At 36.7% G+C, this 17,359-nt stretch overlaps 1 protein-coding gene across 17 annotated transcripts in view; it reads left to right on the top strand.

Annotated features, from left to right (window-relative positions):
- CLASP1 (cytoplasmic linker associated protein 1) overlaps window positions 1-17,359 on the top strand; it is a 270,123-nt gene that overhangs the window by 109,623 nt on the left and 143,141 nt on the right. For all 17 annotated transcript variants that reach the window (XM_081261195.1, XM_081261182.1, XM_081261194.1 and 14 more), the window contains exon 8: window positions 8,316-8,383. In XM_081261195.1, the coding sequence (XP_081117321.1) occupies window positions 8,316-8,383 (68 nt within the window). The remainder of the gene's footprint in view (window positions 1-8,315; window positions 8,384-17,359) is intronic.

Raw genomic sequence — 17,359 nt, 5'->3', positions numbered from 1 at the left:
TGTTGTTGAGAGAGAAAGAGAGACAGAGAGCATTTTGGGTATAGCCAGAGTTTTTCTGTATTTGTTGAGAATTGTGGCTTTTGTTTTTTATTATACTGACATATGATGTTACATTTCATGTTTTCACATGTTGAACCAACCTTGCATTTTTGTTGATTTTTTATATATATAATATTTTTATATAGAGAATATTTATAAGGAATATTTTTCTTCTTTTGGGGGGTGTGTGGAGGGGATTGAATCTAGGGATGCTGAACCACTGGGCCAAATCCCGGCCCCTTTTGTTTTTGTTTTGAGTCAGGGTTTTGTTAAGCTGCTTAGTTCTTTTTCTTTTCATGTGATGTATTTTTCTGCTTTTCTTGTTACTCTAATACTACCTTATAGAATGAATCCTGTGTGTGTGTATGTATTTTGTATTTTTTTAAAAAATTTTAATTTTTTTTTTTTTTTTAGTTTTCGGTGGATACAACATCTTTATTTTATTTTTATGTTGTGCTGAGGATCGAACTCAGCGCCCTGCACATGCCAGGCGAGTACGCTACCGCTTGAGCCACATCCCCAGCCCCTATGTATTTTTTTTTCCAAAGAGAGAGTGGGGGACAGAGAGAGAGAATTTTTAATATTTATTTATTTTTTCTTAGTTCTCGGCAGACACAACATCTTTGTTTGTATGTGGTGCTGAGGATCGAACCCAGGCCGCACGCATGCCAGGCAAGCGCGCTACCGCTTGAGCCACATCCCCAGCCCACCCCCTACGTATTTTGTATTTTAAATTTTAATTAATAGATTTTTAGTGTAGTTTTAGGTTTACAGAAGATTTAGAAATAGAGAAAGTTCTTTTTATGCATCTCCTTCCACATCCACAGTTTCTTCTATTGTCTTCTTAAAAATAGTTTGTAAATAAAATTCAAAAAAAGGCTAGGGATGTCGCTCAGTGGTTGAGTGCCCCTGAGCTCAATCCCTGGTTACTCACCCCCCACCCAACACACACACACAAAAGAGTTTGTGGAGGATTGGTGTGTGTTTTGCCTAGGAAATTCTTCCTTTTATCTTGGTTACCTAATTTTGAACATATAATTCTTCCTAGTATTCCTTGTAATCATTATTTTCGTAGGTCAATAGTGATAAATTCATTAATTTGAGTTTTCTTTCTTTTTTGGGTAGGGTAGGTAAAGGTTTATCAATTTGGTTATTCTCCCCCCCCAAAAAAGAATGAACTTTTGGCTAAGTTTGGCTAACTTAAGTTTTTTTCCTACTGTTTACTAATCTACATTTTATTCTAATCTGTATTGTTTCCTTCCTTTGGCTTCATTTGATTTGTTTTTATTTTTACAATTTAAATTTTTAAATGTTTTTATTTTTATAAAAAAATTTTCTAAGATGAAAGTGTTATCAATTTGAGATCTCTCTTCTCTTTTAATGTAGACGTCCTCATTTATAAATTTCTCTCTTGTGGGCTGAGGTTGTGGCTTAGTGGTAGAGTGCTTGCCTAGCGTATGTGGGGCCCTGGGTTCCATCATCAGCACCACCATAAAAATAAATAAACAAAATAAAGGTATTTGTCCATTTACAACTAAAAAAATAAAAAAATAAAAAAAAATTTGTCTTGAGTACTTAAGCCAAATTTCATTGGTTTGTATATGTTCTGTTTTCATTTTCATTGATTTCTTCAGGATTTTCTAATTTCATTTTTGTTTTTATCTTTTACCCATTTGTCACTTGGTGTAGTGTTTTATTTAATTTCTACATATTTTTGAGACTTCTAATTCTTTATTGTTATTGATGTGTTTCTCCTTTTCTAGCTATTATCATGCACATTATGTTTTTCTACATTTTGAGAACATGAGAACAGTTTCATAATTATTGCTTTCTGCAGTTTCCTGTTAAGTCATGTAGGATGGCAAGAGTTACAAACAGAAAATTTGTATATTTTTTTGTATTTACCTATGTCTTCTTTGTTTATATAATTTACTGGTGTTTTTTTTTAAATATTTTTTTAATTTCCATACATGAATTTGAGCTATTGTATGGTTTCCTTTCATTTCCTTTCAAAAGGAAAGGCGGTCTTTTTTTGTTCATTTGGGAACATCAAAATTCTTCTTGGGTTTTGAAACAGAGTTTTATTAGCTACATAATTCTTGGTTGACAATATTTTTCAGGTCTTGAAAATATGCACAGCGTGTGATCCTCCTTTTTTCTCGTGAGAAATTAGATATTCATTTTATTGAATTGCTTGTGCAAATGGCTTCTCTGTTACTGCCTTGAACATTTTCTTTTGGTCTTTTTTGTCAAGTGTCTTTTTTATTGTGTGTCTAGGTTTGGATTTCTAAGTTTACCTTGTTTGGAGTTTGTCATAATTCTTGAATATTTAGATTCATGTTTTATATCAACCCTGTGAAGACTTTGGCCACTACTTCTTCGTATGTACGTTTTGTTCCTTTTTCTTTGTCTTCTCTTGGGACTTCCATTATGTATATATTGGCACATTGCTATTATAAGATGATCTCTTAGGCTGTGTTCATTTTTTTCCCCCTGTTATTTTCTGCTGTTTTTCAGATAACGTAACCTTGGTTGATGTGCCCTCAATTTTGCTGATGCTTGTCCCAGTTCGGATCTGCTGGGATGCATTTGGAGCTGAGTGGTAGAGCACTTGTTTAAAACAAAACAACAAAAAAAGCTGCAATTGAAACACTGTAGTGGACAAATATATCTTTTTTTTTTCTTTTTTTTTCAGTACTGGGAACTGAAGCCAGAGGTGCTTTACTACTGAGCTATATCCCTGAGCCCTTTTTATTTTTTATTTTGAGACAGGGTCTAAGTTGCCTAGAATGGCCTTGAACTTTGTGATCCTTCTGTCTCAGTCTCCAGGGTAGAATATTTCATTTCAATTATCTACTTTTCATCTCTCGAATTCAATGTTTTGTAAAAATTTCTTTCTCTGCTTTGATAGTCTCCTTTGGGTGAGACATTGTTCTTATACTTTTAGTTCTTTAGAAACTATTATCTTTAAGTCTTTTAACATACTTATAATTTCATTTCAAGTCTTAATTGAGTTAGTATAATACAGATAATTTCTATTGATTAATATTTTCCCGCCTGTGTATGGGCCATATTTTCTTGTTTCTTTAAATGTTTCACAATTTTCTGTTGAAACTGAGCATTTTAAATGGTAGGTTTTAGAATTCTGGAAATCTGATTCTTTCTGCTTTCCTGGGTTTGTTGTTGCTGTTGTTTTTGTTGCTCATTGTTTAAAGACTTTCCTGAACTAATTCTTAAGGCATTTTCTTTGTTCTTTGTGGGCACTGAAGTCTGTGGTTAGCTCAGTGGTTGTCTAATGATTAGACAGGAATTTCCTTAATGCCTTGAGCCAGCGAGTTCCCCAGTCTTTGCTGACTGGCTTTCAGTGTGTGTCGGGGTTTGTGCTCAGTGCTCTGGCAGGTAGTTTATACTTTGCCTTCCCTTTTTTCCTTCATATTCAGCGTCGACATCAGCCCGAGTGAGACATTAGTGCCCGCTCAGGTATTTCCTGGGCAGGCACATGTCCTCTCACACAGGCACGGCCCCTAGATTCTGGGGAATATTTCATTGCTTTCAAAGTTCCTATGGGCATCTCATTCCCCAGCTTTAAAAGTTTTTTGGACAACTTCTTTGTCCTGATTGTATTGCCTCAGTCCATTGTTATGTTGGGTGATGGTTGCTGACATATTTTGATCACATCCTCAGGAAAAAGAAGCTCACCCCAAGGCAGCTCTGAGTCTGGCCAAGTGATGACAAGCCTGTGAATGGGGTTACAGGGAACATAGCACTTTCTATCATGTATACATTTTGTGTAGAGAGTCACAATTAATATAATAATTGGTCACATGGCAGTCTGAGAGCAGGTGTTTTGAGGAGATCCAGACTTGTTAGCATTTCCTGTGGATGCCAGGTGCCTGGTTTTCAAACCATCACAATTGTGAGCAGTAGGTTTTCCACTGCCAAGCTGGAGACAGAGCTGGGGTACATACACCCAAACAACGAAAAGCTCACTGTTACTGAGATCAGGCCCTTTAATTTGAAGAAATGCTCCTTGCATTGTTGCAAGCCTTTGTTCAACCTCTAGAGTTTTGACAACGTTAATTTTAAAAGGTTTTGCCAGTGTTCTCTTCACTTCTTTTAAGCAATAGATTTTCAGAGGTCCTTTTATTGCCATTTTGCAGGGTTCATTTCCTGTTTGCCTTATGACTGCAATATTTTCTCTATCTCTTTGGAAAAATCAGTGATATGGTCTTAAAACTTGTGTTTTCCACCAACATCTCTCTGTTGTCCAAGTTGGAATTTTTCAGTATGTGGTTGTTTTGCTCTTTTTCATTTTAGAATCTTTTCTCGGGTATCCTGTAGTCCTTGATACTCATAATTGAGTACCAAGTACTGAAAAGCTTACTAAAAGCTGAGTGTTTGGATGGAGCTTGTTAACTTTGAGATTTTAGTATTTGCTTCTGGTTTAAATTCTAGTTTTGTTTTTTTCTTTCTTTCTTTTTTGCAGTGCTGGTGCTCAAACCCAGGCCTTGAGCATCTTAAGCAAGTGCTGTACCACTCAGCTATATCCCAATTCAAGAGAATTTTAAAAAATTCATATTTTTTATTATACATTTTTCTAGGAAGAAGTTAAATCTAAGTCTTATAGTAAAAAAAAAGACAAAATTGTTTGGATGAAGAATTTACTTATAAAAATTCAAATTCAGAAAAACTAGGGGAAAGTGAATAGTAGTTATTTGTCAAACTAGTAAAAGAGATTCATTGACTCATTTTGAGGGGTGCAAGGGATTGAACCCAGGGCCTCACACATGCTAAGCATGCACTGGCCTCAAGAAATATATTTTAAATTGCAATCCAAAGATTTAAAGTAAAAGAAATACACCTACAAAACACTTAAATAGTGACAATGCAATAACACCATTGGCCAAAGCCAAAAAGTAGCAGACGGTATCTAAACACACTTTCTGAACTGGAACAGCTGGCTTAATCCTCAACAATAATAGCTACTGGCAGTTAACTCCTTCCCAATTCAAATAAGTGATCAATCAAGAGGATAGGAAATTGTTTGCAATGTAGACTATTTATTTTACTCACATCAAATTAATCTACATTTCATCATTCTTATAATGCAACGTCCCCCAATTTTCTTTTTCTATATTTCTGAGGGACACCTACACAGGAATGTAGGTCTAGTTTGCAGGTCTAATTGCTCAGTTTACACAGGTCTAATCTTGGTTCTCTGTAGAGCTACTGGGAACCAAATATATAAAAATAAATACATATATCCCACTTTACATAATGTTCAAGTGCTACTCTTGTGACACATGTTTCAGTGAACACTGTTCATCTACCTCTTCACACTGGAAGAAGCAGTTCCTAAATTTCTCTCCAGTTAGATACCTTTTAGAGGAAAGGTAAGTTCAGGAATACCCTATCTTCCCAGCCAATAGCCTCATTACACTAGTGCCACCATGCTCACCATGTTGTTGTCTACATGCATTTTAAAAACTATATTCTTTTTAGCTACATAAACACCAGGACACACCATGACATTATCACAAAAGCAGGGAACACAATGCACTCCAATTCATTTCCCAGAACTTCCCACCCCACCCACTGCCCACCCCACTCCTTCCCACCCTCCACTCCAGAGAGATACCTCTTTAATCCATTTAGAGCTTAGTTTTTTAAAAATTAGAATCCTGTGGATACACCCATTTCCAGGACCCACGTTCCACATTCAAGCATGCACTTCCACTGTCCTTCCCTTTTCCTGTCCTTCCTCCCTTCTCAATCCCCTCATCTACTCTACTGATCTTTCCTCTATTTTGATGAAATTCCCTCTCCCTTTCTCTCTCTGTTTTTGTTTTTACCCCTCCCTTATTTTGGAGATAATAATAAAAAAAAGTCCAACCTTTGGGAAAAAAAAAGAAATACATCTAATGGCTTCAAAGGGTAATGATTATATCCTCATTATCTTTATTTTACATTTTTTTTTTTTTGATGCAGAGGATTGAACCTAGGCACATTTTACCACTGAGTTTTTAAAAATTTGAGATAGGGTCTCACTGAGTTGCTTGGGGTCCTGTTAAGCTGCTGACTGGTCTTAAGCTTGCAATCCTCCTGCCTCAGCCTACCAAGTGTCTGAGACCATAGGCGTGCTCTGCTGTGCCTGGCTTTGAACTTGTGTGACTCACCCCCTTAGACTTGTGCCTGGTTGCACTTCAGTTCCTGTGCTCAGAGTGGCAGACAAGTGTCAGTATTCTCAAGAGATGTTGTTGTTGTTCCTCTGTCATATTGCCAGGTTACTGCTCTCTTGAGGTGGTGACGCTGGTAGGAGACATTTTGGAGGACACTATTGAGTAAAGGGGGGAACTAAAAAAAGAGTGTTGAACTGGAGGGAAGGGCCCTCTTGCCCCAGGAAATTCTGAGTTAAGGTGCAGGTGCCAACCACAGTGCCCTTTTCAGTGATCTCACACCTTATTTCTGCCACACCTGATTGTGGTTCATGTGGTCACAGTGATTAGATCACACCACTGATAGACAACCCACACACATGCTATTTATTATTGGGAGTACTCTCCTAGGTATGGAGGAAATACTTGCCCTTTTCCAGTGATTTCAGGGACACCAGGACTAGAGGTATACCTCAGCCTAACTTGAAATCCTGTAGGTGAGCTCATGTCAGAGGGTGTGGCTGTGACAAAATAAAGTCACACCTTAGTTGAGGCATGCCCTGGCAACCTGTATAGTGATAGTTTTTATGGGTTTGCCAAGACATTGGAGATCTTTGTGACTTTAAAAGGGAAGGCAATGGAAACATCTTATGAAATTGATTCTAAGGCATCTTTCTGGATCTTTAGTAAGCACTGGATTTGAATGTGAGTGATACACTCATATCTGGTCCTGGATGGAAACTGGAGTTTTATTTCAGTGTACACTTTGTTAGTGATTGCCTGGAGCAATTTCAGGAAGGATTATAAAGCTACATCTGAGCTTTGATGGAAAGATGACTTGAAAAGATTATGATACCTTCTATGGGAAGAAGGAGAAGCAGTGTATGAGGCTGGTTCATCCCCTTCATTTTAAAAGTTGATCTGTAGTTTTGGCTTCCCTGACACTTTGAATTAAAGCTCCAGAGGTTAAGAACCTTACACATTTAGCATTGAGTTAACTTGGTGCTAGGCACATCATGGATGCTCAGGTGTTGTTGAAGGAATGAACTAAGACCAGAATGTGTGAAATGTTTAAAGTGTTCCAGAGTGAAACGGGGACAGGGTTAGGTACCAGCTCTCTAACACCATGATGGGACTCTCCTAAGTGATCATCTGTGGGTACATGGTATAGACACTGAAAGATACTGCTCCCTTCTCACTCCCCAGGGTGCTTCCATTCTAATTTAAAACAAACATTTACACAGGATGGTGTGTAAGAAAGTACTAAATTAATAATCTGGTCCCAGAAATGAATGTCATAGGTTTGACTGCAAAGTACTTCCTTTGGAATCTCAACCTTTACACTTATTCCAATGTATCTGTGTTTTGCTCAGGAGACACTTTACTTAACATTAACTATGAGTTAATGCTGTGTGCACCCTTTTCTTCTCATTTTTGATGTCACTAGGATGGAATATTTTGACTGATTAAGGAGTTTTGCTTCAATTTAAATGCCAAGGTGAAATGATCCATTAATAGAAAACAAATGTCATGCAGACTTTCTAAGTTGAAAATTATGCAGTCACAACGTTGGTTTCTAGAGAAATTATTTATAACATTTTGAATTAAGTATAAGCCACTGAGAAGCCTTTGTAGTGTGATATTAAAGGATTTTTAAAGCTTTATCCAAAGTAACTGGAAGTCTGGGCTTAGAAATAGGAGGAATATGCACTTTTTATCACAAATACATTTTATGTAGGGAGTCATGATTAATATAATAATTGGGAATGGGGGCTATGGATTCCACTGTTGGGGCTGGAATCTTCACCCCATTAATTATGTCCCCTTAGTAAGATGTGTGTGGAAGTGATTTCCTCCTCTATAGAATGGGGTGATGGTAATCTTTCATGAGACTCTTGTAGGATTAAATGTGATTTCTAGGTAGAGCGCTTATACCAGTGCTAGGACCATAGTAGGTGCTCAATTATTATTGTATATTGCTAATATCAAAATAAAGCTGTGTTATTAAGTGCATTTGTATCATGGATAATTTTATTGGGATGGAATTCAACTTCACCTTAATGTTTGTTAATTATAGATAGCAATGGTTAATAGTTTGTATACATTTTTGTTTTCATACAGGCTGAATGTCATTTTTACAAAATTTGATGAAGTCCAAAAATCTGGAAACATGATACAATCTGCAAACGGTGAGTGGAAAAAGCAGAATCTGCTTCTGCCTTTTCGGTTTTATGTCAGCTTATGCTATTTCTGAGCAGCTGAACTAGATAATTTTTAGTAAGGGCTTCTAGGTCTTAAAACTTAACCTTCATTCATCCACTTTACCCGGCCAGGAACTATGGAGTCATCACTGACTTTGTTTCATAATCCATAATGAATCCATTAGCTAATCCTGTCGGCTTGGCTTTTAAAAATTCTCAATTCTCACCATTGCTGCTGGTGTCTTCCTGGTTCAGGCCATCGTGGTATGTCACTTGGGCACTGTGGCAGCCTCTCAGCCGTATCCTTGCTTCTTCTTTGTCCACACTTGATGTCTGTTTTGCACATAGCAACCAGGGTCATAAATCAGGTGCTGCTAATTTCCTGCCTCACATCCACACCCAGACTACAATTCAGTGGCTCCCCATGGTCTACCTGCCCCTTTGTGATCTGGCACAGACCCCCATTCTGATGTCATTCCTACTGTTCTTTCTGAAAGTTCTCAGCTCCTGCCACATTCACCGACCTACTGGCTAATTTTGAACATTTTGAGCATCCCTTGTTTCAGGGCCTCTGTGCTTTCTGTTTTTTGTTTTTCTTTTGGTACCAGGAATTGAACCCAAAGATGCTTAACCAGCTCTTTTTATTTTTTATTTTGAGACAAAGTTGCTTAGGGCCTCACTAAGATGCTGAGGTTAGTTTTTTACTCATGATCCTCCTGCCTCAGCCTCCAGAGCCTCTGGATTACAGGTGAATGCCACTGTGCCCCGCTTCTCTATGCTTATTTTTCCTTCTTTCTGAAACATTCACTCTGTGGTATCATGTGACCCTCTTCCTCACTTCATCCTGATCACTGCTGTAGCATCCCTTCATTAGAGAGCCACCCAGAACAGCGTGTCTAGTCCTCCAAGGGATCTCTGCCCTTAACCCTGATTGATTCCTTCTAGCACTTATCACAGTAAATATTTGTTTACTCATGAAGGCAGGAACTTAATTTTATTTCCTTTTTTTTTTAATTCCCACTGAGCATGAGCTTAGTGCCTCAAATATCCCAGAAATGTGGTAGGTATGAAATAAATATTATTGAATAAATGAAATGAGCTACAGCCTATTGTTTCTAGCTCCCTTTTTCCTTTTAGTATACTGTGAGCTTGTTTTTGAGATCAAGTCAAATTCCAGAAAAGGAGGAAAAGACAGGAGTGAATTACTCCATGAATGAAAAGTCATCAGAAGGTCAATTGCCCCTAAGAACTTTTAACTGACAATATCATTGCATCATACCTGTTTTAGAATTGTTAAGGGTCGTATATCATAAAATAGCCTTCAGATTTTAAATATTTTGAGTGTGTCAAAAATGTTGCATGCTTGGTATGTAAGGCCAGACAGCAGGTAACATGAGTTCAGGTCTTTGTTTGTTTGTTTGTTTGTTTGTTTTAATATTTAGTTGTTGATGGACCTTTATTTAATTTATTTATTTATATGTGGTGCTAGGAATCGAACCCAGTGCCCCACACATGCCAGGCATGTGCTCTACCACCGAGCTGTAACCCCAGCCTGAGTTTGGGTCTTTTGACACACTCTGCTGTATACCCACCATTATTCCATTATTATTCCTAAGGAATTTTGCTTTGGATAGCATGCTTCTTATAAAATGCTTAAAGTGATTTAAAATTACTTTTATTAATCCCACTTATTTATTTTTCATGATTATAAAAATATAAATCATATTAAAAGAAAAAAAATGAATAATGTTTATCATAATTTAGCTATTACCATCAAAAATCATTTTTATTTCGTGAAATTTTCTTATAGTTCATTTTTCTATAACTGTATAATTTGTAGATAATTTTATTTCTATGGCATCATTTTCTCTGTTAGCTTGCAAATTTGTATATGATTTTCATGTCATATCCTGGGTAAAGCTTAAAACTGAACTCCGATGTCTGAGTTGTGGGCCGGTGATGAATGGAACTGATGGATATCCAGAGGTAGGGACCCAGGCAGTTAGCTGCCTGACACATGCTTTTTAGTTTTGTGTGAACTTGTTTAGTTTGTGTGGTTTCTCAGTTTAAATGCTGGGCAAGGAATTAGAAGTAGTACCAGAAAAGCAAGTTTGTACTTTATAGCCTCTCCTATCACTATGAAAGTGAATCTCATTATAGTGCCAGCATTTGGGAAAAGAATCAAATCTGTATTGGGGCCTTTCCACTGTGGATTTCACTGAATGTGAAAAATATGAATTTAAGCATCAGGAATACCAAAGTTGTGTAACACTGGGTGCATCATAGCAACACTGTAATCTAAATGTCTAGGTGTAAATATTTCCCCCACATTTCCTTATTTTGTGTGTGAGTATATGTGTGTCCGCTATCTTTGTCTGCAGGTGTATATGGGCTTAGGGTAGGATTGAAGGTGAAAATAGTTCTTTTAGGCATCTGTGTTTAAAAAATAGCAAATGGTAAGGAAGACAATCTAAAAATTCTTGGGGTTCTATACTTTTAGCTTCTTACTGTGATAATGTAGTATTAATATTTAAATGGTTAGAGCCAAATATGGTTATTTCAAGGAAAGAAGTAATATAAATGCATATGTATAAAGGTAGTTTTATCTGTTATTTTTCTGAGTTTTTGTATAAAATCCAAATGATGTTACTACTCCCAAATGGTGATACTACTCTATAGAACTTTGAGAGCTCAGTAAGATGTTCCATTAACTGTCAAATAACAAACTACTTAATTTTCTTCTTTGCTAAAGATCACTGAACATTTGGGTGGTATGAAGAAATTGTAGCAGCAATGGAAAAATCTGTCCCTCTGTCCTGCTTCTACTCCTCCTCCTCCTTTTTAAAAATTTTTGCTCAACAATTCCCATTATTTAAAAAGATGAAATTGTTTTTTAAACTTTCTAGACTTCAGACCATTGACTGTTCTACTTTCTCAAAGCTCATTCACTCTGCTTTCTTCAGTTAGTAAGGAGCTGAAAGTATAGACCTGCATGAAATTTTAAGCTAAACAAGCTTAGATTGCAGTTTTTCAGAACTTAGTGATTTTGTAACTTCTTGGAATGTTCTATATAATTATCATATCATCTGCATATGAGAACAGTTTTCTCTCGTATCTGTAAGCCTTCTTACCTTATTGCATTACTGTAGCTTCCTGCACTGTATAGAGTAAGACTGGACAGCCTTGCTGGTTTCCCATCTTTGGTCTTTCACCATTGATGGGATGTTAGCTGTGGGGTTTTTGGTGTTCCTTATCAACATGAGGTAGTTTTCATCTATTATTTTTCTGAGTTTTTGTCACAGATAGGTATTGGACTTTTTTTTTTAAGTCCTCAGAATATTTTAGAAATTGTGAATACACATATAGTTCACCTCCTAAAATTTCACTTTTTTAAAGTACAGGATTTAGAGCTGTTTCTTTTTTTATGCTAAAAAAAAAAATGTTCATGCATCACCATCGTTTAATTCTAGAATGTTTCATCACTCCCAGGAAAAAATGTGTCCACTAGTACGAACTTACTATTCCCTTCTGCCTCTCATCTCTGGCAACCTAATTTCTGCTTTATGGTTTTGCCATTTGGGGCATTTTATATAAATGGAGTCACACAATATGTGACTTTTCTGTCTGGCTTCTTTCACTTTAGCATGCTATTTTTAATGTTCATCTATATGGTAGCATGTATCAGTACTTCTTCCTTTTTGATGGTTGAACAGTATTCCAGTGTATGGATAAATTTCATTTTCTTTATCTGTTGATGGACTTTTGAGTTGCTTCCACTTTTGGTTTATTGTTACAAATGCTGCTGAAAATGTTCATGTAGAAGATTTTGTTTTGGATATACATTTTCATTTCTGTATACCAGAGTGGAATTGCTGGGTTATATGTTTAACTTTTTGAGTGACTCGCACTATTTTCCAAAGTAGCTGCACTATTTTACATTCTTAACCAGAAGCGTAAGAGAGTTCCAGTTTCTACACATAATTGCCCACAGTTGTTATTGTCTTTCTTTTCTACTTTAATTTTTCTTTTTCTGGGGGCTGGGGATGTGGCTCAAGCGGTAGCGCGCTCGCCTTGCATGCGTGCGGCCCGGGTTCGATCCTCAGCACCACATACCAACAAAGATGTTGTGTCCGCCGAGAACTAAAAATAAATATTAAAAAAATTCTCTCTCTCTCTCTCTCTCTCTCCCCCCCTCACTAAAAAAAAATAAATAAATAAAAATAATTTTTCTTTTTCTACTTTAGTCATCATGATGGTGTCTCATGATTCTGATTTATATGTCTCTAATAAGTAATAATATCTTTTTTCAGGTTCTTATTGACCTTGACCGTTTATATACTTTCTTTTCAGATAGATCCCTTGCCAGCCCATCATTTCTGATGGGTAGCTCCATTTCTAATGGAGCTGTCTATTATTGAGTTTTAAGAGTTCTTTATACATGCTGGTGGTATCCAGCATAAGGTTTTATCTAGTATAATCTTATTAAGGTATAATTTGTAAATACTTTTCCCTATTCTGTGGGATTTTTTTCTCCTTCACTATATTGGTGCTATCATTTGAAATACAAAGCTTTTAATTTTGATGAGTTCCAACTTTTTCGTTTGTTTTTTCTTTTGTTGTATGTATGTTAGGTGTTATACCCAAGAAATGGCTTGTTTATAGCTTTTTTTTTTCTTTCTTTCTTTCTTTCTTCTTTTGGTCTGTGTCTTCTTATCTCCTTCAATTTGTTTAAAGCTCGATCCCAGTCCTTTTCCGTTCTTCGGCAATACCTTCTTTCTACTTATACTTTCTGTGGCTATAGTTTTATTTACTAACCGTATCACATTCTTTTCATAAATGTTTATCTCCCTTCCAGTTTTTGCCTCAGGGTCGCATGAGGCAAGAACTGGATGTGAGGCAGCTGTCTGCCTGACATTTCTTCTTGTATTTGAGACATGTATCTAAAGCCATATTTATATTCCACTTCTAACTGAAAGAAAATGGAAAACAATAAATATCACTGCATCCTGAATATTTTCTGTACTTCCTTTATGTATGATTTTTCTATTATCCATCTAGGCATGTCAATTAAAGCTTAGGTATCATCTCTGATCTTCTGTACCTCTCTTCTCGTGTATATTATTATTGATCCCTATGGATTGTCACTTAAGTGTTTCTTGAACCCACCCACTTCTCCCCATCTCCTGCATGCTGGTCAGGTCTAATCTTTCTTGAGCTATTGAGCCAGCCTGGGAGTGTGCCTCCTGCCCCGGTCTTCACCCCTCCGTCTGTTGCTCCACCATAAAGCCTTGCTACAGTGATGCCTGCTCACCTCTGGGGGAAAATGGAGGCAAAAGAGATGGAAACTGGAAGCTTTTCTCTTGTTCCCTTTTTTTTTCCTTCTCCAGAGACAGTGTTAAATAGCATGTAAATGTTAGACTAACTGTGCTTTATATGTTAGTTTGTAAGATTTTTATTTTTCCCGTGTTTGAGCAAATTGGACCTCTGCTTTCTCTGAGGTGGGCACTCCTTGTAGCCAACGATTGGATGTGTATCAGGCACTGCTGGCTGAGATCTTCAAAGCTGGGAGGGAAGTCTTCTGATCATCTTCCTTTTTAATTTATTTGGGATGTTTCAAATATATACTAAAGTGGATAAAATAGAATAATGAGCCCCCATGTAGCCCTAACTCAGCTTCAACTTTTATCAGTACCACACCAGTCTTGTTTTATCTCTACCCATCAGAAATGATGGGCTGGTCTGATGACGAAGTTGTCACTGATCACCTCATCTGAGTCAGGTTCAAGAAATGGGCATGTCCCCTTCTCTATTTTTGTAGTAGAAATAAGAAAATAAAAACTGAGTATCAGTTCTAGAACAGGAGTATTTTTCTCTGAAATTTTGCAAACAAACTCTGAAAAAGACCCACACCTTTATCATTCTCATTTCCTAAGAACAGAGGGAAACTTTTGATTTATAAATCCCATTTGTTTCCAAAGAGAAAGGAAAAACCATTAGTACTGGTATATTAATTACATGGTGATAGGGCTGGGGGAGGGCTTCAGTACCACAAAGGGCACTGACTGGGTCTTCCTTGTGAAACAGCCCTGCTCCATATTCTGCCCACTGGGACGCTTTCCCTCCCTCCCAAACGGTGTCGGATTCTTCAGGCAAACATCTCCAGGCATTCTCTACTTGGATGCTTGGCTTTTGTCACGCTTGCAGGTTTTTGTTTGGTGATTAGTTGGCTCACATCTGTCTGTCTGTCTCCTGCATTGGACTTCAAGCCTCCCAGGTATAGACACTGTGTGTGTGGGTTTGCTCATTCTTGGAGCAAAAACCTGTGTTCTCAGTCCCAGTGAACAGTCATTCTGATTGATACATTTGCCAGTCAGATTTTCCTTTTTTGTCTCGTAGTAATTTTGATGGCACACGTGAACACTTTGCATCTGAGGTGACCAGATTCATTTTTCTTCAGCTTTCCCCATGAATTCTTATTTACTGGTGGGATTCCAGAGTGTTGCACATGAGTTACATGTTGCTTGTGTTCACTGCTGAAGAGCTCAGTAAACTGAAGGAGAGAATGAATGGTAGTACAGGGCTCCCTTCCAGGGTCCTAAACAGCTTAGGTTCCAATCACGTGAAGGCCTGTAGGCCTGTTGCATTTAGTGGGAACTGCCTGTTTACAGAGGTGCTACCTAGGCTGACCCAAAAAGTGTCTTTACAGTGATCTGTGTCTTTGAGACTTCCATTTGTGAAAACTTAGCAGCCTGTACTCAGCACAAGGACTTGACAGTTAACCATTGGGCAGGTGGCAATTGTGTTTAACAAACTTTATGGTCATTCATTTTGAAGTGTGGGTGCCCACGTTCCCCCCAGAAGAGTAGACACAGTGTCAGAGAAACTAGAAGGTGATCAAAACATGAGAACATACTTTTGTAGGAAAGGCTGCTTGTACCTCTCTTTAGTGTGATGTGTGACTTTGGACAAATGACTTAATTCTTGTGAGCCATCATTTGCTTAGCTGTCACATGGAGTGAATACCCTGAAGAGATAATGTGCAGAATAAGTGAGATCATGTGTAAAATTCTTACTATATCTGGGACATGTGTGGTGCTCAGAATGATTGATTTCTCCTCCAGTTTCTCCATTTTAGGAGAATATTTATTTTTTAAATTGACACCATTTGAGAATAAATTCATACTTTTTTTTAAAGAATTTCAGGTTTAGGGGGGCATGCATTTAAAATGTAATGTACATTTTCATTAAATTGACAGTAATGCTTTTGTGAAAAACTACTGTATTGAGAGAGAATTCACATACTATACAGTCATCCAATTCAGTGTATAGTTCAATCATGTTTATTATTCACTGATAATATACAACTACCGATCTCTAGGTAGTCACTGAATTGTTCCTACCTTTTGTGTATTACAAAAGTGCTTCTTTGAACACTTGTCTGAATACTTAGAACAAGTTTTTGTTTGAGCACCTGTTTTTAGCTCCTTCGAGTATGTACTGTTTTCCTAGGACTAGAATTGCTGAATCATGGTAATTCCATTTAAGTTATTAAGGAACTACCAAACTGTTTTCCACAGTGGTTTTGCACCATTTTATATTCCCACCAGCAATTTCCAGATTCTGGCAACACTTAAATTTTCCATTTTTTAAAAATTGTAATCATCCTACTTGGTCAAGTGGTATTTAATTGTGGTTTTGATTTATATTCCCCTAATGTGTGATGATGTATTCAAGTGTTTGTTGGCCATGTCCAGGTCTTCCATGGAAGTCTCTATTCAAGTCCTTCACCCATTTTTTTTAACTGGGTTATTTGTCTTTTGTTGTTGAGCTATGTGAATTCTTTCTGGATATAAGACTCAGTAGATAAATGATTTACAAATGGGCTATCTTCTCACTTTCTTAATAGTGTCTTTTTGTGTACAAAAGTTTTAAATTTTGATGAAATCCAATTTGTCTATTTTTTTTCTTTCGTTATTTGTAAACAGTAATGCTCTTTTGCATCAGAAACAAAAGCTCTGGATTTGCACTAAGTTGGAAAAAACTGTTAATATAATGGCAGTACTCTTAAAGAATAAATGGGTTTCGTCTTGGACTATAGTTCTTGACATGTTCAAAATGACGTCTTATGAAGTTTAGTTGATTATTTTTGTATACAGCCTGTGGGCTTATTATTATTATTTTTAAGTATAATAGAATTGTGACTAAAAACAGCAATGAAATAGCAGCCGAGTAGCAATGTAAAATGTGCTGTCTGTAATAGAATACTTCATCTTTGTATGATTCCTCCTTGTTGCTAGGTTACCCGAAGACCCTTCAGCTTTGAATGGCAAGAATAAGCGAGTTAAAAATATGTTGCCATATAGATGTTTCTTTTTCTCCTTCCCATCTCCATATAATTAGCAAACCCCTTGAAGCAAAAATTATAGTTTTTCTTTCCATGAGTTTCAAAAAGCAAATTATTTTCTGTGTAAGTATTTTAATCATGCAGATGTGCTTATGCTCATAGGAGAATTGGATTTTGAGAATGAAAGAGCCAGTAATTATGGAGTAGTCAGTGTCCTTTATCTGCAGCCACTTAATGATCCCTAATTGGATTTGATTGAAGTGAGGCCTATGCACATTAATTTGGTTAAAAAAAAAAACATGCTTTTGGGCTTCTTAAGCAAAGCTAACATGTTTATGAAAAATAGAAGTGTCATGTCAATTAAATCTATGAAAATTCCATAATCTGTAGCTAGACAAAATGTTTGCAGATTAAAACTATAAACAACTAGGTAACATAATCATAAAATTATTGACCTTGTACATACATGACTGTACCTAGGGTATCATTTTGCTGCCAAATGCATCTTGTTTTTGTACTAAAAATTTTATATGTTGAAAACTGTTACAAGGTATTTCTACTTTATTGAAAATGAGAAATGCCTGTTTAAGTATGAAAACAAACAGACTAATGCTGCATTA

This window comes from Spermophilus citellus (assembly GCF_964194105.1).
Source record: "Spermophilus citellus genome assembly, chromosome: 11".
NCBI classification, from domain to species: Eukaryota; Metazoa; Chordata; class Mammalia; order Rodentia; family Sciuridae; genus Spermophilus; species Spermophilus citellus.
This window is presented reverse-complemented; position numbering and strand designations above follow the sequence as displayed.